General features: G+C 47.2%; 1 protein-coding gene across 1 annotated transcript in view; it reads left to right on the top strand.

The window, feature by feature from the left end:
* The first annotated feature begins 3,043 nt into the window (after positions 1-3,043).
* The window catches only part of LOC140210207 (uncharacterized), a 41,384-nt gene continuing 21,090 nt past the window's right edge, over positions 3,044-23,337 (top strand). The window contains exons 1-3 of the mRNA XM_072279083.1: positions 3,044-3,085; positions 13,411-13,636; positions 17,183-17,364. Coding sequence (XP_072135184.1) covers positions 3,045-3,085; positions 13,411-13,636; positions 17,183-17,364 — 449 coding nt within the window. The 5' untranslated portion in view covers position 3,044. The remainder of the gene's footprint in view (positions 3,086-13,410; positions 13,637-17,182; positions 17,365-23,337) is intronic.

The following is a 23,337-nucleotide window of genomic DNA, read 5'->3' as shown; positions in this document are numbered from 1 at the left end:
AGGATTTCGATGATGGAGTTGATGGCTTCGAGGCTAAGTTAACGAACGATCGGAAGATCGGTGGGGGTGGGGGGGGCAGGTAGTATTGAGGAAGCAGAGAGGTGCAGAAGGATTTAGACAGAGTAGGAGAATATGCAAAGAGGTGGCAGACGGAAAACAGTGTTGGGAAGTGTATGGTCATGCACTTCGGTAGAAAACTTAAAAGCATAGGCAATTGTATGACTGGAGAGAAAACTCAAAAATCGGAGGTGCAAAGGGACTTGGGAGTCTTCAAGCAGGATTCCATAACGGTTAATTTGTTGGTTAAGTCAGTGATAAGGAAGGTGTTAGCATTCATTTTGAGAGGAATAGAACATAAAAACAAGGATATAATATTTTATATGGAACACTCACAGAATGCTGGAAGAACTCAGCAGGCCCAGGAGCATCTCTGGAGAATTTGGGGCCCTGAATGGAAGTGAGAGAGGAGGTGTAGGGCAAGCGGGTGGAACAAGCATTGCACCTGACACTACACCTCATCCCTCACTGCCATTCAGGAGGCAACACTTCACCTGTGAGTCTGTTGGGGTTCATCTACTGTATCTGATGCTCTTGGTGTGACCTCCTGTATGTCAGTGAGACCCGACGCAGATTGGGGGACCGCCTTGCAGAGCACCTACACTCTGCCTGCCGGAAAAACCCATTTCAAGTCTACTCCCCATTCCCATTCTGACATGTTAGTCCTCGACTGCCACGATGAGGCCACACTCAGGTTGGAGGAGCAGCATCTTGTATTCCGTCTGGGTAGCCTCCAACCTGATGGCATGAATGTCGATTTCTCTAACCTCTGGTAATTGCCCCCAACTTTACCATTCCCATTCCCGTTTCCCTCTGTCACCTCATCTCCTTACCTGCCAATCACCTCCTACTGGTGCTCCCTCCCCTTCCCTTTCCTCCAAAGTCTTCTGTCCTCTCCTATCAGATTCCCCCTTATCCAGCCCTTTATCTCTTTCACCAATTGACTTCCCAGTTCTTTACTTCCCCTCTCCCCCCTCCCAGTTTCACCCATCACCTTGTACTCCTTCCTCCCCTCCCCCCACCTTCTTGCTCTAACTTCTCATCTGTCCTGATGAAGGGTCTTGGTCTGAAACATCAACCTTTTGCTCTTTCCCATAGATGCTGCCTGGCCTGCTGAATTCCTCCAGTATTTTGTGTGTGTTGCTCAGATTTCCAGCATCTGCAGGGTTTCTCCTCCTTGAGGCTTTAGAAGGCATTGGCGAGGCCTCCCTCCCTTGGGGTATTGTGAGCTGTTCCGGGCCCCAGAAAGGATATGGTGACACTGGAGAGGGTTGAAAGGAGGTTGACAAAAATGATTCTGGGATTGAAAGGCTTATTATATGAGGAGCATTTGATGGCTCTGGGCCTTAACTGACTGGAATTTAAAGAATGAGGTGAAATCTCATCAAAACCTATCGAATGTTGAAAAGCATTGACAGAGTGGATGTGGAGGGGATGTTTCCTATAGTGGGGGAGACCAAGACCGGAGGACACAGCCTCAAAGTAGAGGGACATCGATTTAGAACAGAGATGAGGAGGAATTTCTTTAATTTGTAGAATTCGTTACTACATGCTATGAAGGCCAAGTCGTCGGGTATACTTAAGGCAGAGCTTGTTAGGTTCTTGATTAGTCAGGGCATAAATGGATACGGAGATTGGGGCTGAGAGGAAAATAGATCAGCCATGATGAAATGTCAGACAAGACTCGATGGGTCAAATGGCCCAATCCTGCCCCTACAACTTACAATCTTATGGCGTGGACTACTCCGAAAAGAGAAACTCAGCCCATATTTCGTAACCAGAATTGGAATCAGAATCAAGTTTACTGTCATTGTCATTTGCCATGAAATTTGAGGTTATGCGGCAGCAGTACATTGCAGTACGTAGTAATGAAAGTTATAAATTATAAAAAGAAATATATTTTAAAAATTAAATAAGTTGTGCAAATCAAGACCAAGAGGCAAATGTTATTGCGGTACTGTACATGGGTTCATTGTTCATTCTGAAATCTAATGGCAGAGGGGAGCAATCTGTTCCTGAATTGTTGAGTGTGTGTCTCAGGCTCCTATACCTCCTCCCTGATGGTAGAAATGAAAAGAGGCTTTACCTGGGTGGCAAGGGTCCCTCAAGATGGATGTTGCCTTTTGAAGACGTCTCGAAAGTGGGGAGGATTGTGCTCAGGATGGCTGATTTATTATCCCTCTCGACTGTTTACTCCTGCCTTCTCCTGTTAACCTTTGATGCCCTGACTAAACAAGAACCTATCAACCTCTGCTTTAAATACACTCAATGACTTGTCCTCCACAGCGGTCCGTGGCAACAAATTCCACAGATTCACCACCCTCTGGCTAAAGAAATTCCTCACCTCTGCCCTAAGTTCTTCTAATCTGCTCTTAGAGACAGCCGTCCCCCCTCCCACTACAGGAAACATCCTCTCCAAGTTGATTTTCAATATTTGATGGTTTTCATTGAGATCCCCCATCATCCTTTTAAACTTCAGCGAGTACAAGCCCAGAGGGAGCAATGCTCCTCAAATGACAACCCTTTCATTCTCGTGAACCTCCCCCAGACCCTCTCCAATGCCAGCTCACCAATTCTTAGATAAGGGGCTCAGAACTGCTCACAATACTCCAAAGTTCAGCCTGAGTTATAAAGCCTCAGCCTCGCATCCTTGCTCTGACTGACAGCACCCATCCTTATGCACAGCGCTTCAGATGAGCAATCCTTTGACTTGGCGATGTTTTGGGGCTGCAAAAACTGCTTTAAGATGCAAGGCTTCCTTCAGTTTCACCTTCTTGCCACCTGCCGACTGCTCTTCATCACCACGGGAAAAGTGAAGCCGAGAGGAATGAGGAAAATAGCATTTGAGCAGCTTCTGGCTGGGATGGCGTTAGTGTGACGCGATAACTGAGGGCAATGTCCCTGACTGAGAAACCAACATCTTTATCTTCTGCTTCTCACAGGATGACGTCTGCATGCACCTCACCAATTACGCCATCAACAAGCGTATGATGAACGTTGTCCCGGATGAAAAGAAAGGCAGTAAAAGGTGAGACCATATGCAGCAGGGTGCACCCTTCACCACGAGCAGGCACATTATAGAAGGTCAGTGTTGGAGTGATTTTTGGGGTTAGGACATAGGCATTTAGCAATCGAATTTGGCTACCAGTCTTCATATCTGAATATGTGTTGTGGATTTTATTTGGAGTGCAGATCTGAACTTTATATGTAGGCATCCGTTAGTCTTGTGAGACCATGGAAGGTTCCCCTTGGAAGTTTACACCTTGGAAGCTTTCCAGGGCGCAGGCCTGGGCAAGGTTGTATGGAAGACCAGCAGTTGCCCATGCTGCATGTCTCCCCTCTCCACGCTACCGATGTTGTCCGAGGGAAGGGCATTAGGACCCATACAGCTTGGCACTGGTGTTAATGCAGAGCAATGTGTGATTAAGTACCTTGCTCAAGGACACAACACGCTGCCTCGGCCAAGGCTCGAACTAGCGACCTTCAGATCACTAGAGGGACGCTTTAACCACTTGGCCACATGCCAACATGTGACCAAGTCTGAACATGTGGCCAGCTCTGAACAATGGATTCCTAAAAGCCATGAATCCCAGCTGACAATGGTGATTAAAATTCATTTGGATGTGTGTGGTGTGGCTGTGAAGCAGGAGGCGTGAAGGTCGAATGTAGTTTCAAAGAAAGCATTGTCCATGCATTGTAAGTATGGAGTTGCCCTTTGCCGTTTGGCACATAAAATATCGAGCCCCACGTCAGGCCGGCCAGACCTTTCGACCAGAAGTGTCTCCATAAAATGCCTTCTCTGAACTTGCTTTGTCGAATAAAGAAGCTGCTTTGTATCTACCAGTAATTTTCTCCGCTGGCTTCATTCACGCAACAACCTTAGCGAGCAGGCACATTGTAGAAGGAAGAGGAGCACACAGCAGCAGCTTAGTGAAGCCCTTAACTCTGTTGCCACTACTTCAGGTTGTCATAACTGGCGGAATGCTCCCAATGGCATGCTATAAGACCATCAGATATAGGGGCAGAAGTGGGCCATTTGGCCCATTGAGTCTGCTCTGCCATTTAATCATGGGCTGATCCAATTCTTTAAGTCATCCCCACTCCCCTGCTTTCACCCCATACTCTGGCTAATCAAGAACCTATCTATCTCTGCCTTAAATGAACTCAATGACTTGGCCCCCACAGCCGCTCATGGCAACAAATTCCACAGATTTACCACCCTCTGACTAAAGTAATTTCTCCGCATCTCAGTTCTAAATGGACGTCCTTCAATCCTGAAGTCATGCCCTCTTGTCCTAGAATCCTGTACCATGCCCTCCAATAACTTCTGACAACCAAGTCTAGCTCCTGGCCTTTACATGTGGCTTAGCCACTAAGCTGGGCGGAATCATTTCTACTGACAGGAGAAGGGGCAAAGGTGGGTTAATGGCATCTTAAATCCAGTCGCTTCAGGCAGATGGGACTCATCAACCATGGCTGGTCCCTCATCTAGGAGAAGGAAAACTCTGATCTCAAACCTCCCATTGCCCTGCGACTACACCCACTCATAGGGAAGGCTTCAGGAGTAAACCCTGAGGGAAAACATCTGCGGCAGTCCCACGTTGAGTTCAACACTGACTGGCAACTCCTGCGATGCTGCTGGTGCCAGGCTGTATTGCTCTCTGCCGTTCCTTTGGGTTCATCAACTACGTGGAGATGGGGAGCTTGCTACATGGGCAACAGCTTGCTCTCCATATCCGGGCTTAGTAGCTAAGCCACCATGAAGGCCAGGAGCTGTGACTTGGTTGTCAGAGGCAATATTGAGACACACGCCATTGGGAGCATTTAATAGGTAGTGGGAGCTCGTCCCCGTTACCACCCCATGGCTATAACAACCTTAAGGAACGGAGTGAAGCTGAAATTGTTGCAATGGACGACTGGAAGCGGACCCAAGTGCAGAACACTGACACGGAGGTAGCATTAACAGAAGTGTGTTTATTAATAGTTGCGAGGAAGGCCGGAGAGTGAGGATTAGATGCTTACATGGCCAACAAACCGGAGTAGCCCATACCCAGAGCTTGGTTATGGAGCTTGGACACGGAGCCTGGACTCGGACACGGAGCCCGGACTTGGACTTGGACTCGGACACGGAGCCCGGACTCGGACTCGGACTGGGACACGGCGCCCGGACTTGGACACAGAGCCTGGACTTGGACACAGAACAACAAAACCAAACAACGACAGACAAGTTGTATCTTGATTCGGAGTAGCAGCAAACGGCCAGCAATACTCAGCAGGACACGAAACTACAAAACCAAACAATGACAGTCTGTTGGTATCTTGACTCGAAATAGCGGTAAACGGCCAGCAATACTCAGCTGGACACGAGATGACAGAATTCCCAAAGCAACCCCAGGCACCGAAGCAACTTAGAGTCCACTATTCTCAGCGGCCCGGAACGTGCTTTGCCGCGCTGGCTGAGGTGACGGTCCAGTCCCAAGTAGATGTAAGCCGGAGTTATTATGTTTCCAGTTCGGATGAGAATCAGATGCCTTAGTCAAGGAGCCAGGTAAAACACGGGGAAAAGGAAATGAACAGAAATGAGGAATCAACTGACTGGACCGTGACTGAAATAACAGATAAAAGTGAGTGGAAGGACAATGCTAAACACTCTCTCATTCTAATCTGCAGACAGGAGTCATTATTAATGATCAGTAAATAATGACAATAATGAGCAGGAGTCAATTATACGTCCCTTGCCACAGGGAATGTACCTGGACTGGATTATCTCTCAGGATGTCCCGCTGGTTGGGATCGTCCCAATCTGGTCTTTCGTGTCCAGTGTGACGAGAATACACATAAATTAAGATGTTTGCTGGCCTGGGCTAGCACCAGTGGCATCAGCAGTTGGTCTGCCACCTGTCCTCAGGGGAGGGAGAAATAAGGAACACAATGAAGCAGCATTTGGAGATGTTAACGAAGGAGCCATCAGTCTGGTTATTGTCAAGATCGGCTCCCCCTTTGAACCCTGAACTGTTTAAAGTGATAGACAGGCGATTTGGAGATGTGTAATGAAGGGACGGGAGAGAGAGCTGTCTAGAGCAGCTCCCCCTTTGAACCCTGAACTGTCTGAAGTGATGGACAGGCGATACTCCAGCAGGGGGATAAAAAGGGACAGGTTCGCTAAGGCAAGACACACACGACACCCCGAGGTAACGAGACCCTGGAAGCGGTGCGCCTCTCACAAGTCGGTGGGAAGCTCTTGGACGGCTGATCGCGGAATCAGCCTTAGACGCACAAGGTGGAAAGGTACGATCAGCGGGAACCCGGTGTGTGTCCGCCCTCGCTTGGGTGCCAGGTTCACTGCAGAGGATCGACCGCATCTGGAGGAGGGGATACAGTCGGTGACCTCAGGTGACATCACAAAGGACTCGCCCGAAAGCTGCTTGTGAGCAATATCGCAGGTCTGTGTGTGGAAGCCGTTTTAAATGATCACTCGTTCTTGTTCTCTCTCTCCTTCCCCCCACATTGTCCATCGCCACGGCAACGATTACTGCAAACTGAACTAAATTGGACTGAACTTTGAGTCACTTTGAAATTGGTCATTTACCCCAGACAACGATAGAGCTTGATTGATCCTGTTATCTTAATTCTGTGCACATGTGTGTTTATCATTGCTGAACTGTTGCATTTATTATCCTTCTGATTACTGTGTTGCTTGTTTCTATAATAAAACTTTCTTAGTTCTAGTAATCCAGACTCCAACTGAGTGATCCATTTCTGCTGGTTTGGCAACCCAGTTACGGGGTACGTAACATAAGTGAGGTTCTCGTCTGCGATTTTGAACGCTAAATTTGGGACGGAGTAAATTGATTGGGTTAAAATTCCCGAAAGAAAGAAAAGACAAACAGCAGAAATGGATATTGAGGAATTTATAAAGGCGGCGACCTTGGAGGCATTAGAGGATGCCAGGAAATCGGAATTGGTAGCTGTGGCCAAACTGTTGAATCTTGCTAAGGGGAAGTCGACAATGAGGAGAGAGGAGATACACAGAGCTATCATAGAGCACTATGTATCTAAAGGTGTGTTTCTCCAAGGCGAGCTGGGGGTGGTGTCTATTGAAAAACCTGCTGGAGATGCGGTACAGGTGCAGCTCGAAAAACTGACACTCGAGCACGAGTTCCGGGTACGGTAGTTGGAGCGAGAAGAGAAAGAGAGGGAGAGACAGTTGGAGAAAGAAGAGAAAGAGAGGCAATGGGAGCGAGAAGAGAGAGAGAAACAGAGGAAAAGGGAATTTGAGCTGGAGAAGTTAAAGATAAGGGCCAAGCAGGGGCTCGTGCCGAACCAAGGTGGAGGGTTCCGGGCGACCCAGGAGGTTAGGCTGGTTCCCCCATTTGACGATACCAACGTGGATCGGTGCTTTCTCCATTTCGAGAAGGTGGCTATAAGTAAGGACTGGCCGAGGGATAAGTGGGTGGTTTTGCTTCAGAGTGTACTGAAAGGGAAAGCCCAAGGAGCTTACTCAGCTTTGTCCGCGGAAGATGCCCAGAGGTATGAGGTGGTGAAAGAGGCCATCCTCAGGATTTATGAGTTGGTCCTGGAGGCATACCAGCAGAGGTTCCGGAATGCGAGGAAGCAGTGGGACCGCACGTATTTGGAGTTTGCCTGTGAGATGCAGACATATTGTGAGCGTTGGTGCGCCTCAAAGGGGGTAGAGGGGGATTATGACAGACTGCTGCAGCTGATCCTGATTGAGCAGTTTAAAGGTTGTGTCCCTGAGGGTATGAGACCCTACCTAGATGAGAAAGAGGCAGCCATGTTAGCCGCAACTGCTAATTTAGCGGATGAGTATGCGTTGACGCATAAAATGAAGTTTGCCCCGAGTAAAGGCTACCAGAAGGGTAGTCAGGACGGTGGGGAGAGTCTGCCGGAAAAGTCCGAAAGTAAGCCGGGGACTAGTGAGAGGGATAAGGTAGACCGGGAGCAGTCTGGCAGGAAGTCTCCTGGGGTCGTCTGTTATAATTGCGGGAAAGTCGGACACTTTGCGTCCAGGTGCTTTGCCCCAAAGAAGGAGACGGGAAAAGGGAAGACAGCGATTTTGACGGCTGTATCGAGCTGTTAAGCGAACCGCTAGGGAAGGACAGGTCTGCCAAAGCTCAGGAAGGGCGCGAGAGGTTTATCTCGGCCGGATTGGTGTCAGTGAAGGAGGGGTTAAAACCAGTTCCGGTGCAGATCTGGGGAGACACGGGAGCGTGTCAGTCACTAATACTGAAGAGTGTATTAGAGTTTAGCTCAGAGATCCGGACTGGGGAGGTCAAGGTCAAAGGTGTTGGGCAAGGGACAGAATCAGTCCCTTTGCACCAGATACACTTACAAAGCAACCTGGTCTCTGGACTAGTCACGATTGGGGTGAGGTCCGAATTACCGATGAAAGGCGTGGAAGTCTTGCTCGGTAATGACGTCGCCGAGGGAATCGTGTTCCCAGTCGTGAGATTGACAGGTCAGGCTGCCAGCATTGAGGCCCCGCCCATGGACCGACAGGTTCATCATGGGGCTGCGGTGGTAAATTTAGCTGAAACGTTTCTGCCAACCTTGTACGGGAAGGGGGTAGAAAGTGAAAAGAAGGAGTATAGTGAGGCAAGAGGTAGTGAGGGAGCTGGGGCAGAAGTAGCAGTAGCCAGGAAAGAATTTGTGCAGACGCGGGAGTGAGACGAGGGGCTGATGGTTTCGACAGAGACAGCTCTCTCTGACACAGACTTGACAAGGGAACTAGTAGGCTATTGTGTGGAGGAGGAAGTGCTAAGGAAGCAAGGGAAATCCAGTACCGTGCCCGCAGATGAGGAATTGGAGGTGGTGCAAAAGAGTTTTGGGGATGAGGTTTTTAACCTGGCCCACGAGGTACCCCCCGGTGGACATTTTGCGGTACTGGAGGGAACAGTTGGTGGAACCATGAAAGAGGTTTACCGGCTGCCCAGGGGGAAGGATGTTATTGATTGTGACCGACGCGAACTGAGACGGTCACAGGCTTTTGATATGCTAACAAACCTAGTCGGTGTTAGCATGGAAATCAATGAAGCTAGGGGCCCCCTGATAAGAGAAAAAAACCATTTTGAAAATATTAGTATGGTATCGATCAGATGGGAGAAGGCTATTGTTTTGGCCAGGTCTGCTGATAAGGTCTCTCCCTTAATCCCCGAACAAAGCGACTCTTTAGGAGAAGTAATTAAACGACTCGCACCCGTGTGTTTGATTGTCCCAAGGCGATGCAAAGAACTGGGATGTTGGGTGGTGTCTGTTACAATAGGTCAGCCTAGTAAATAACAGCCATATAGAATGAGTAATTCAGTGACTAAAGGGCTGACGAACACAGAGGTGTGTATTGGCAATTTAATACGGCTGTCTGAAGCCAGCTTGATAGTGAACCTTGAAAAAAATGAGTTCGGCCACACGAAGGTCACTTACCTGGGAATTGTGGTGACACAGGGGCAGCTGGCAGCAATGCAAGCTAAAGTGCGGGCTATCGCTGACCTCCCAACCCCGACAGACAAGAGGGCCCTCAGAAGGCTCTTGGAGATGGTGGGGTACTGTAGGAAGTTTTGCAATAACTCTGCGGTCACTACCCCTCCCCCTCCTACTAAGCCCTTGCGAGAGAAAACTAGGTCGGAATGGGACGACCCTTGTTATTGTGGTCCGGGACAAAACCAAATGAGAGGTTACATTGATCGCAATTCATCAGTGTTTTTGGCCACTATGAAGTTTGCTAAGTTGGAGCCTGGTCTAAGGGATTATTAATAACACATATAAAAGGAACAGGAAAATGTGATGGCTGACTGCCTGTCAAGGTGCTGACAACTTCAAATTCTCTGTATTAGCCAAATAGCTGATAAAGATGTATATTTGTGTGTATCAAATAATGTACTCATGTTTGTAATTTTTACCCCGGTAAAAATCCTTAAAGGGGGGAAGTGTGACGAGAATACACATAAATTAAGATGTTTGCTGGCCTGGGCTAGCACCAGTGGCATCAGCAGTTGGTCTGCCACCTGTCCTCAGGGGAGGGAGAGATAAGGAACACAATGAAGCAGCATTTGGAGATGTTAATGAAGGAGCCATCAGTCTGGGTATTGTCAAGATCGGCTCCCCTTTGAACCCTGAACTGTTTGAAGTGATGGACAGGCGATTTGGAGATGTATAATGAAGGGACGGGAGAGAGAGCTGTCTAGAGCGGCTCCCCCTTTGAACCCTGAACTGTCTGAAGTGATGGACAGGCGATACCCCAGCAGGGGGATAAAAAGGGACAGGTTCGCTAAGGCAAGACATGCACGACACCCTGAGGTAACGCGACCCTGGAAGCGGTGCGCCTCTCACAAGTCGGTGGGAAGTTCTTGGACGGCTGATCGCGGAATCAGCCTTAGACGCACAGGGTGGAAAGGTACGATCAGCGGGAACCCGGTGTGTGTCCGCCCTTGCTTGGGTGCCAGGTTCACTGCAGAGGATCGACTGCATCTGGAGGAGGGGTCACAGTCGGTGACCTCAGGTGACATCACAAAGGACTCGCCGGAAAGCTGCTTGTGAGCAATATCGCAGGTCTGTGACTGGAAGCCGTTTTGAATGATCACTCGTTCTTGTTCTCTCTCTCCTTCCCCCCACATTGTCCATCGCCACGGCAACGATTACTGCGAACTGAACTAAATTGGACTGAACTTTGCGTCACTTTGAAATTGGTCATTTACCCCTAGACAACGATAGAGCTTGATTGATCCTGTTATCTTAATTCTGTGCACATGTGTGTTTATCATTGCTGAACTGTTGCATTTATTATCCTTTCGATTACTGTGTTGCTTGTTTCTTTAATAAAACTTTCTTAGTTCTAGTAACCCAGACTCCAACTGAGTGATCCATTTCTGCTGGTTTGGCAACCCAGTTACGGGGTACGTAACACCAGCAAGAACCATGGATCTAGAACAAAGAAATGTGAGCTAAATCCCATGAAGGCAGACAAATTTACATAAGTGATCGGATAAATCTGGAATAAAGGTCTGTAAGACATGGGCAACTATTGAGCTGTTGTTAAAAAGCTCCTTAGTGAGGGAAATCTCCCATTTCCTCTTCATATTTGAGGCCTACAACACTGCTGTGGCCTTACCATTGCTTGCAATGGGCCGTAAGTTCATGGACCCTATGCAGATTACAGAGAAGGAGGTGCTTGCTGTCCTGAGGAAAATCAGGGTGGGTAAATCTCCAGGGCCTGACAAGGTGTTCCCTCAGACCCTGGGGGAGGCTAGTGCAGAAACTGCAGGGGCCCTAGCAGAGATATTTAAATAATTCTTAGTGACAAGAAAGGTTCTAAACATAAACCAGGAAATTACAGACTGCTCAGTCTGACATCAGTAGTGGGATAGTTATTGGAAAGTATTCTAAGAGACTGGATATATGAGTATTTGGATAGACGTAGGACTGATTCAGGATAGTCAGCATGGCTTTGTGCATGGTAAGTCATGTCTGACCAATCCTGGAGAGTTTTTTGAGCGAGTTACCAGGAAAGCGGATGAAGGCAAAGCAGTGGATGTTGTCTCCGTGGACTTTAGCAAGGCATTTGACAAGGTTCCGTATGTGAGGTTGGTCAAGGGGGTTCAGTCGCTCGGCATTCAGCATAGGTTGTAAATTGGATTAGACATTGGCTTTGTGGGAGAAGCCAGAGAGTGGTAGTAGAGGTTTGCCTCTCTGACTAGGAGCTTCTGCCTGTGACCAGTGGTGTGCTGCAGGGACCAGTGCTGGGCCCATTGTTGTTTGTCATCTCTATCAGTGTTCTGGATGATAATGTAGTTAACTGGATCAGTAAATTTGCAGATGACACCATGTTTGAGGATATAGTGGACAGTGAGGAAGGCGGTCATGGCTTGCAGAGGGATCTGGATCAGCTGGAAAAATGGGTTGAAAAATGGCAGCTGGAAGTCAATGCAGACAAGTGCGAGGTGTTACATTTAGGTAGGACCAGCCGGGGAAGGTCTTACACAGTGAATGGTAGGGCACTGAGGAGTGCGGTAGAACAAAGGGATCTGGGAATAGAGGTCCAAAATTCATTGAAAGTAGTGTCACAGGTAGAAAGAAAGCTGTTGTCACATCGGCTTTCATAAATCAATGTATTGAGTACAAGAGATGGGATGTTATGTTGAAGTTGTATAAGAAATTGGTGAGGCCTAATTTGGAGTATCGTATGCAGTTTTGGTCACTTATCTACAGGAAAGATGTATAGTAAATAAGGTTGAACGAGTAGAGGAAAAATTTACAAAAATGTAGCTGGTCTGGAGGACCTGAGTTATAGGGAAAGATTGAATGGGTTACGACTTTCTTCCTTAGAATGTAGAAGGTTGAGAGGAGATTTGACAGAAATATTCAAGATTATGAGGGGTATAGATAGGGTAAATGCAAGCAGGCTTTTTCCACTGAGGTTCAGTGTGACCACAACCAGGGATCATGGGTTAGGGTGAAAGATGAAAGATGAGGAGAAATGTCTTCACTCAGATGATGGTGAGCAGTGTGGAATGAGCTGCCAACACAAGTGCTGCATGCGTTCTCGGTTTCAACGTTTCAGCGAAGTTTGGATAGGATGGAGGACTATGATCCTGGTGCAGGTCAGTGGGTGTCGGCAGTTTAGCAGGTTTTGGCATGGACTAGATGGGCCAAGAGGCCTGTTCCTGTGCTGTACTTTTCTATGACAATGACTCTAGAAACACTGATTCGTTACGTCAGGCTTTGTTACACGGAGCTTGGGAGGGTGAGACTAGAACTAGAGCTCGTGGGTTAAGGGTGAAAGGTGAGAAGTTTAAGGGGAACATGAAGGGAAACTTCTTCACTCGGAGGGTAGTGAGAGTATGGAGCAAGCTGCCAGCAGAAGAGATAGATGGAAGTGCGATTTCAACATTTAAGATAAATTTGTACATGGATGGTAGGGCTACAGACTGGGACCAGACAGATTAATGATTCAGCATGGACTAGATGGGCCAAAGGGCCTGTTTGTTTACTGTAGTGCTTTCTGACTGTGAATGTAAACCACCAGGCAACTTCACAAGATGGAATATTGTGGGTTCAGGGTGCAGTCAACCTTTTCAAAGGCAACTATGAATCAGCAAGAAATCACTTCCAATAAATCCTGTCAAAAAGGGGGGAAATGAATCAAGAGAGCTGATATTTCCTTCAATGGATACGCAGTCTATCTTGTGGCTTGCAGTGCTATTGACCTCTCACACAATAACACAAATGGTGGGGCAGGGTACTTGATCAGCGAAGTCACTCGGCAATGCCATCCGATGGATGAACGGTGGCCTGCGATAGATTAGAACTGATGGCTCTGTAAAATGTTGTTTCTTGCAGAAAGCTGTCTTTCTTTAACCAGTACATGGAGGGCAATGACTATGACCTGGAGGTGCTGTGGAGCAGTATTGAAGACGTGATCATCAAAACCATTCTGTCTGTGTATCCGGCCCTGAGGAACACCTACTTCACCTGCTTCCGAAATCACGTGTCTGGGAGTGCTTGCTTTCAGCTCCTCGGCTTTGACATCCTGCTGGACCACACCTTGAAACCCTGGCTGATGAAGGTACGCGCGCCTCTGGGGTACATAAAGATTAAGCAGATAATTCAGGTGACTGCATAAAACATGCAAATGTAACATCATGATGGGATGGCCAGTAATATGGTGAAGGATCCCACCAACCCTGCTCACTGTTTGTCCCCACTCCCATCGGGGAGGAGGCTCTGTAGCATTCACACCAGGACCACCAGACTCAAAAACTGTTACTTTCCCCAAACAGTTCTCCAAGAGGACCACGACCGTGTTGTAGGGTTTGGAGGCTTGCGTGCCTCAATGACCCGGAGAGGGCTGCACGCTGGAGCTGGGGCTTTAGGCTTTGGCTCTTGGTAGGGTCACCCATGACAAACAGGTCAAAGGGTAGAGGCCAGACTGAGAGCGGTATACAAGTCCTCCAGGTTCGAGGGCTCAACTCAGCACTAACAGCACTGACCACCAAAACAAAACTGTTACGCAAACAGCAATGAAGAATCCTCCTACATCTGAGTGTGGCGGTGTTCCTGAGTCTCCACCTGGGACTTACATGTCCGACAGTAGTGAAAACCCAGAGGAAGCTACGGGCATGATCAAGGAATCTCTGAACACCACCAGAGATGAGGACCTTCACTGTTGTCCTAAACACCAGCGCTGTAATGGGCAGTCAGTAAGTCCCCAAGTACTGAGGCTGATCAACACCCCCACCTGCTAACCCACCCCTCCACACACCCGCAACCACCACTACTTTATCATTTCCTGTCAGAGTCACCTTATGTACAGAAACTCCTGTGCCCAGCGTCACTTTATGGACATACAATCAATCTATGCATATAAGCTATCTAATGTATTTATATTTACTGTGTTTTTTCCCATTATTATTGTGTTTTTTTCCACTTTTCCATTATTATTGTTATCGAAAAGGTGTTATATTTGGATGTGTGCAGTGTACAGAATAAGGTCGATGAACTTGTGGCACAGTTGCAGATTGGCATATATGATCAGAATTAGAATCAGGTTTATTATCACCGGTATGTGTCATGAAATTTGTTAACTTAGCAGCAGCAGTTCAATGGAACTGTTCAGGAACAGTTATTACCCCACTCAGCCATCAGGAAGAAGGTACAGGGTCTTCAACCAAAGGGGATATCTTCACTTAACTTCACTCACCTCAGCATTGAACTGCTCCCACAGCCTATGGACTCACTTTGAAGGACTCTTCATCTCATATTCTTGATATTTATTGTTTGTTTATTTATTTATTCTGGATGTTTTGTTTGATTCCTTTTAAATACTGTGAAGGTCCTCAAGTAAGTGAATCTCAGTGAATCAACATATGCCTATGGTCATATGTACTTTGATAATAAATTTACTTTGAACTTGACTTTGAGTAGAAGAGCAGAACACAGTGCAGAAGCAGTTTGACAATGACAGACTTAAGGTAAAAAAAAAGTTAAACCAACTTTCTGACCGTTATCCCAAAATCTGCTCCCTGTGGAAACAGATAGATGGGTTCATAAAGAGAGATTTTGGCACTTTGGTCTTCATTAATCAAATTGTTGAGTACAGAAGCTGAGTTGTTAGATTGAAGCTCTTGAAGATATTGGTGAGGCCTACTTTGGAGTATTCTGGTCACCTAACTATAGGAAAGATATCAATGATTTGAAAGATAGCAGAGAATATTCACAAAGATGTTGCTGGGTCTGGAGGGAAAGTTATTCTCTAGAGCACAGGGGAATCAAGGAAGATTTGATAAAGGTGTACGAAACCATGAGGAGCATAGAGTAAATGGAAGCATGCTTTTGCCGCTGAGGATGGGTGAGACTAGAACTAGAGGTCATGGGTTAATTGAGAAAGGTGAAATGTTTAAGGGGAACATGAAAGGGATCTTCTTCACTCAGAGAGTGGTGAGAGTGTGCCAGCGGAAGTGGCGGATGCGACATTTAAGAAAAATTTAGATAAGTATGTGGATGGGAGGGGTATTGAGGTCTATGGTACAGGTGCAGATTCATAGGAATTGGCAAAATAATATTTTGGCATGGACTAGATGGGCCAAATGGCCTACTTCTGTCTTTTAGTGCTCTAAGGTTATGACACAATGGAAGATGTGCATCTGTAGATGGGTGGAGGACCATGGTCGTTTATGATAGTTCCCATAGACAAAGACCTGGCATTTGTCCATAGTTAAATCCACATTAAAATGTTTCCAGAGAGGAAGACACCAGAGGCTGGCAATCCAAAGCAATACACAGACACACACACAGACACACAGACACACACACACACACACACACACACACACACACACACAAAGACATACAAGGTTGTTGGTGATAGGTGAAACCAGGAGATGGGGAGTGGGGAGGTAAAGATCTGAGAAATTGGTGAAAGAGATAAAGGGCTGGGGAAGGGGGAATCTGATAGGAGAGGACAGAAGGCCATGGAAGAAAGGGAAGGGGGAAGAGCACCAGAGGGAGGTGATGGGCAGGTAAGGAGATAAGGTGAGGGAGCAAAATGGGAATGGGGAATGGTGAAGTGGGGGGTGGGGGGGGGGGTCATTACCGGAAGCAGGAGAAATTGTGTCATCGGGTTGGAGGCTACCCAGACGGAATAAGGAGTTGTTCCTCCAACCTGAGTGTGGCCTCATCGCGGCAGTATAGGTGGCCATGGACTGACATGTTGGAATGGGAATAGGAAATAGAATTAAAATTGGTGGCCACCAGGAGAAGTGCCACACCTGCACTTGGATCTCCTCCCTCACTACCATTCGGGGCCCAAACGGTCCTTCCAGGTGAGGCGACATTTCACCTGTGAGTCTGTTGGGATCATCTGTTGTATCCGGTGCTCCTAGTGTGGCTTCCTGTATATCGGAGAGACCCGGCCCAGTTTGGGAGACTGCTTCAACGAGCACCTACAGTCCATCCACCAGAGAAAAACAGGACCTCCCGGTGGCCACCAATTGACCTGGATGAGGAAGTGGAGGGATGGGTTAGTAAATCTGCTGATGACACAAAGGTTGGATAGTGTGGAGGGCTGTCAGAGGTTACAGTGGGACATTGATAGGATGCAAAACTGGGCTGAGAAGTGGCACCCTACCTGGGTCACCTTCTTAATGGCTCTGGTCCAGGGCTCCAGCCAGCATTGTTCAATGGTCTTTGCCCCCAGACCCGTGTCTTTGTTTTTTTCAACTCGGCCTGGTTCAAACCAGTTAAGGTAGCTGACCCAGGCACTGAGCCTAATGAGGTTGTAGATTTCTTCTCCAAGTCTGCCACTTTACATTATAAATAGCTGCTTGTCTGAGAGTGGTCCCGGGTTAGCTGGTCGTTAGCTGAAACTCCTTGCGTCCACATTCAATTGCTCTGATTAGATAATCCCAGAGCAAGGATTGAAGAGTTCACAAAATGGAGGGTGTGTAAGGACAGTCTCACAAAATGGCCACCTCCACCTCCTTTCAGCATGTGGCAAGAACAAAGACAGTTTGTTTGCCTACTTCCACTGCCCTTGATTCATTTGAATTCACTGATTTGTAGACTGTTGTTCTTTTTGGCCAACACTATTAATTTTTAATTATTAACGTTGCAGGTTAAGCATTCCCTGAGCTCTGTGACCGACTCCAAGCTTGATCAAGAGGTGAAGGAGGATCTTCTTTATGATACACTCTGCATGATTAACCTTGCAGCTTGTGGCCGGCAGAAAGACATGGCAGAAGAGAGGCCACGAAAGAAGGAACAGCTGCCTAAGATCTGGTGGTCGCGGGAGTACAGGTGACTGAAAGACTGAAGAATGCCACGTTGGGCAACGATAATTAATGAATATTCCTGCTCTCAAATTCAGCTGCACACACAAAGTGCTGGAGGAACTCAGCAGGCCAGGCAGCACCCATTTAGAACGGAGATGACGAGAAGTTTCTTTTGCTAGAGGGTGGTGAATCTGTGGAATTCATCGCCACAGATGGGAGTGGAGGCCAAGTCATCGGGTATATTTAAGGCAGAGATTGATAGATCCTTGATTAGTCAGGGCATGAGGGGTTATGGGGAGAAGGCAGGAGATTGAGGCTGAGATGGGAAGGGATCAGTCGTGATCAAATGGCAAAGCAGCTCCGATGGGCCAAATGGCCTAATTCTGCTCCTCTTACGGAAATGAACAAACAGTCGCTACTTTGGGCCGAGACCCTTCTACAGGACTGGAAAGAATAAAAAGGTGTGGGGAGGGAGGGGAGGGAGGGGAAGGAGGATAGCTGGAAGGTGATAGGTAAAGCCAGGTGGGTGGGAAAGGTGAAGGGTTGGAGAGGAAGGAATCTGATAGGAGAGGAGAGTGGACCGTGGGAGAAAGGGAAGGAGGAGGAGTGCAAACAAGAGACCTCATGCCATCTCAAAAGATTTTTTCCCCTTAGGCAGTTCATCTGATCAACCATCCTAGTTACTTCCCCCCCCCACCCGACCTCCAACCCCCTCTAACTATTACCCTGTCACTGCACTGAACTATAAACACTATAAACCACATTTTGATACGCTGTCTACCTTGTAAATCCATACTGGTATTTTTATATTTATGCACATTATATTCCATATCCAAACTTTAACCTCTGGCTTACCTTTGTCTACTTCCTTATTCTTTAATGGAGGGTCTTGGCCAGAAACATTGACTGTTTATTCCTTTCCGTAGATACGGCCTGACCTGCTGAGTTCTTCCAGCATTTTGTGTCTGTTACTTTGGATTTCCAGCACCTGCGGAATCTCTTTTCTTTATTCTGTATAATTGTTGTACATTGTTGGATTTTGTCGCCTGTCATGCCCTGACCAACACCACGCAGTGAATTCCAAATACGTGCAAACTTATCTGGTGCATAAAGTTGATCCTCGATCTTAATGTTGGCCTCTCCTATCCTTTTATAAAAGCTTCCCCTCCAAAGTATCGCTGCTATTCCCTGCACATTTTAAAGTTTCACATTTTCCCCACTGCTCAGGCATAGCCGCCGAGCGCCTCTGTGCCATCCGCCACCAGCGTGACATTCTGGTGGCCAAAGATTTTAATTCTGATTCCCATTCCCATGTGTCGGTCCACGGCCTCCTCGTGCCAAGGTGAGTCCACCCTCAGGGTGGAGGAGTAACACCTTATATTGTGTCTGGGTAGCCTCCAACGTGACAGTATGAATATCGATTTCTCCTTCTGGAAAACAAATTTCAACCCCCCCCCCCCCCCCATTCTTCACTATTCCTTCCTCCATTCTTTTCTTCTCACGTGCCTATTACATCCTTCTGTGTCCCTTGCTCCTTCCCTTTTTCCTGTTGTCCACTCTGCTCTCCTATCAGATTCTTTCCTCTCCTGCCCTTGACCTTTCCCACTCACCTATCACCTCCCAGCTATTCTCCTTCTCCTCCCCTCACCTTCTTATTCAGGCATCTTCCCCTTCCTTTCCAGTCCCGATGAATGGTCTCAGCCCGAAATGTCGACTGTCTATTTCCTTCCACAGATGCTGCCTGACCTGCTGAGTTCCTCCAGCATTTTGGATTTCCAGCAACTACAGACTTTCTTGTGTCAAGTTCCTGCTGCTGCTTAGAGCTGCAACAAAGGGGAAAGGAGGTGGATTCAGCAGGCAGGGAGCGGTGGAGTGAGGACTGTGGGCTAGACTGCGCTCGAGAGGACTAGAACATATCACCAAGGAAGTAATGCTGAGGCTTTATAAGGCACCGGTCAGACCGCACTTGGAGTATTGTGAGCAGTTCTGGGTGGCGGGGCGGAGATATGTTTCTACCAAAGGAGGTGCAAGGTTCCCCTTCCCCCCTCTAGCCTGCAGGTCACCCTTGGACAAGATGTAGCAGCTGGTTAGCCCCCTGATCAGGGAGTAGGTGGTGGATAGTCGTATGAGCAGCCGGTGCAGATCGCAAGTCCTGGGTATGTGAGCACTGACGCCAGGCAGACAATCTCTGAAGAGTATTGATAATGACTGGGGTCACCCGTCTTTTAAAGACACTGGCCCAGAAGAAGGCAATGGCAGACCACTTCTGTAGACAACTTTGCCAAGAGCAATCAATAGACAATAGACAATAGGTGCAGGAGTAGGCCATTCAGCCCTTCGAGCCAGCACCGCCATTCACTGTGATCATGGCTGATCATTCACAATCAGTACCCTGTTCCTGCCTTCTCCCCATATCCCTTGACTCCGCTACCATTAAGAGCTCTATCTAGCTCTTTCTTGAAAGCATCCAGGCAGAGCATTCCACAGATCCACAACTCTCTGGGTGAAAAAGTTTGTCCTCAACTCCATTCTACGTGGCCTACCCATTATTGTCAAATTGTGGCCTCTGGTTCTGGACTCCCCCAACATCGGGAACATGTTTCCTGCCTCTAGCGTGTCCAATCTCTTAATAATCTTGTATGTTTCAATCAGATCCCCTCTCATCCTTCTAAATTTCAGTGTATACAAGCCCAGTCACTCCAACCTTTCACCATATGACAGTCCCGCCATCCTGGGAATTAACCGCGTGAACCTTGACTGCACTCCCTCAATAGCAAGAATGTCCTTCCTCAAATTTGGAGACCAAAACTGTACACAATACTTCAGTTGTGGTCTCACCAGGGCCCTGTACAACTACAGAAGGACCTCTTTGCTCCTATACTCAACTCAACTCCCCTTGTTACGCCATTAGCTTTCTTCACTGCCTGCTGTACCTGCATGCTTACTTTCAGTGACTGATGAACAAGGACACCAAGATCTTGTTGTACTTCCCCTTTCCTAACTTGACACCATTCAAATAGTAATCTGCCTTCCTGTTCTTGCCACCAAAGTGGATAACCTCACATTTATCCACATTAAACTGCATCTGCCCACACACCCAACCTGTCCAAGTCATCCTGCATCATCTCAACATCCTCCGCACATTTCACACTGCCACCCAGCTTTGTGTCATCTGCAAATTTGCTAATGTTACTTTTACTCCCTTCATCTAAATCATTAATGTATATTGTAAATAGCTGCGGTCCCAGCACCGAGCCTTGCGGTATCCCACTAGTCACCGCCTGCCATTCTGAAAGGGACCCATTAATCCCTACTCTTTGTTTCCTGTCTGCCAACCAATTTTCTATCCCTGTCAGTACCCTACCCCCAATACCATGTGCTCTAATTTTGCCCGCTAATCTCCTATGTGGGACCTTATCAAAGGCTTTCTGAAAGTCCAGGTACACTGGCTGTCCCTTGTCCATTTTCATAGTTGCATCCTCAAAAAATTCCAGAAGATTAGTCAAGCATGATTTCCCCTTCGTAAATCCATGCTGACTTGGACCGACCCTGTTACTGCTATCCAGATGTGCCGCTACTTCATCCTTTATAATTAACGCCAGCATCTTCCCCACCACTGATGTCAGGCTAACTGGTCTATAATTCCCTATTTTCTCTCTCCCTCCTTTCTTAAAGAGTGGAATAACATTAGCTACCCTCCAGTCCTCAGGAACTGATCCTGAATCTATAGAACATTGGAAAATAATTACCAATGCATCCAAGATTTCTAGAGTCACCTCAAGTACCCTGGGGTACAGACCTTCAGGTCCTGGGGATTTACCATCCTTCAGTCCCATCAGTCTATCCAATACCATTTTCTGCCTAATGTGAATCTCCTTCAGTTCCTCCGTTACCCTAGGTCCTCCAGCCACTATTACATCTGGGAGATTGTTTGTGTCTTCCCCAGTGAAGACAGATCCAAAGTACCTGTTCAAATCGTCTGCCATTTCCTTGTTCCCCATAATAAATTCACCCATTTCTGTCTTCAAGGGCCCAACTTTGGTCTTAACTAATTTTTTCCTCTTCACATACCTAAAGAAACTTTTATTATCTTCCTTTCTATTCTTGGCTAGCTTGCCTTCGTATCTCATCTTTTTTCCCCATATTGCCTTTTAAGTTATCCTCTGTTGCTCTTTAAAAGTCTCCCAATCCTCTGGCTTCCCGCTCATCTTTGCTATGTTATACTACTTCTCTTTTATTTTTATACTGTGCTTGACTTCCCTTGTCATCCATGGTCGTCCCTTACTCCCCTTAGAATCTTTCTTCCTCTTTGGAATGAACTGATCCTGCACCTTCCCAGAAGTACCTGCCATTGTTGTTCCACTGTCATCCCTGCTAGGGTATTTTTCCAATCAACTTTGGCCAGCTCCTCCCTCATGGCTCCATAGTCCCCTTTGTTCAACTGCAATACTGACACTTCCGATTTTCCCTTCTCCCTCTCAAATTGTATTTGAAAACTTATCATACTATGGTCACTACCTCCTGATGGCTTCTTTACCTCGAGTTCCCTTATCAAATCCGGTTCATTACACAACACTAAATCCAGAATTGCCTTCTCCCTGGTAGGTTCCAGTACAAGCTACTCTCAGAATCCATCTCAGAGGCACTCCACAAACTCCCTTTCTTGAGGTCTGGACCAACCTGATTTTCCCAGTCTACCTGCATGTTGAAATCCCCCATAACAACTGTAGCATTACCTTTGCGACATGCCAATTTTAACTCTTGATTCGACTTGCACCCTATATCCAGGCTACTGTTTGGGGCCCTGTAGATAACTCCCATTAAGTTCTTTTTGCCCTTACAATTTCTCAGTTCTATCCATACTGACTCTACATCTCCTGATTCTGTGTCGCCCCTTGCAAGGGACTGAATTTCATTCCTCACCAACAGAGCCACCCCACCTCCTCTGCCCACCTGTCTGTTCTTTTGATAGGACGTATACCCTTGAATATTTATTTCCCAGCCCTGGTCCTTTTGCAGCCATGTCTCTGTTATTCCTGCAACATCATACTTGCCAATTTCCAACTGAGCCTCAAGCTCATCCACTTTATTTCTTGTACTTCGTGCAGTGATATATAATACTTTTAATCCATTACAGTACTCCCCTCACCTTTCACATCGATTCCGATTGCACTTGGCCATACTCTCCGATCCCTTCCTGAGTTTTCTGCCCCGTTAATTCTGTTGTCTTTCTTAACTTTCCTTATTCTCTCTTTCCCTTTAACTCCATCCTTATATTTCCCCTCCTCCCCCCAACTATTTAGTTTAAACACACCAGTGTAGCAGTGGCAAACCTGCCTGCCAGAATGCTGGTCCCCCGCCTATTAAGGTGCAACCCGTCCCTTTTGTACATTCATCCTTGCCTCAAAACAGATCCCAGTGGTCTAAGAATCTAAATCCCTGCTTCCCATGGGGCCATGGCCGAATCATGGCCGTGGGACCAAGATCGCCCATGTCATACAACACGGCACATAATGACGATGTCATATGACCCAGCACATGATGATAGAAACATAGAAACGTACAGCTCAATACAGGCCCTTTGGCTCACAGAGCTGTGCCGAACATGTCCTTACTTTAAACATTACCTCGGGTTACCCATAGCCCTCCATTTTTCTAAGCTCCTTGTACCTATCCAGGAATCTTTAAAAAGACCCTATCATATCCGCCTCCACCACCATTGCCGGCAGTCCATTCCACGCACTCACCACTCTCTGTGTGAAAAAAACTTACCCCGACATCTCCTCTGTATCTGCTTCCAAGCACCTTAAAACTGTACCCTCTCATGCTAACCATTTCAGCCCTTTAACATCAAAAAAAGATGGGCTGGCATTGGAGAAAGTCCAGAGGAGGTTCAAAAGAATGATCCTGGGAATGAAAGGGTTAAGTTTTGAGGAGCGTTTGATGGCCCTGGGCCTGTACTTGCTGGAGTTTAGAAAAATGTGGGAGGATCACATTG

Source organism: Mobula birostris, chromosome 15 (genome assembly GCF_030028105.1).
Source record: "Mobula birostris isolate sMobBir1 chromosome 15, sMobBir1.hap1, whole genome shotgun sequence".
Classification (NCBI taxonomy): domain Eukaryota; kingdom Metazoa; phylum Chordata; class Chondrichthyes; order Myliobatiformes; family Myliobatidae; genus Mobula; species Mobula birostris.
This window is presented reverse-complemented; position numbering and strand designations above follow the sequence as displayed.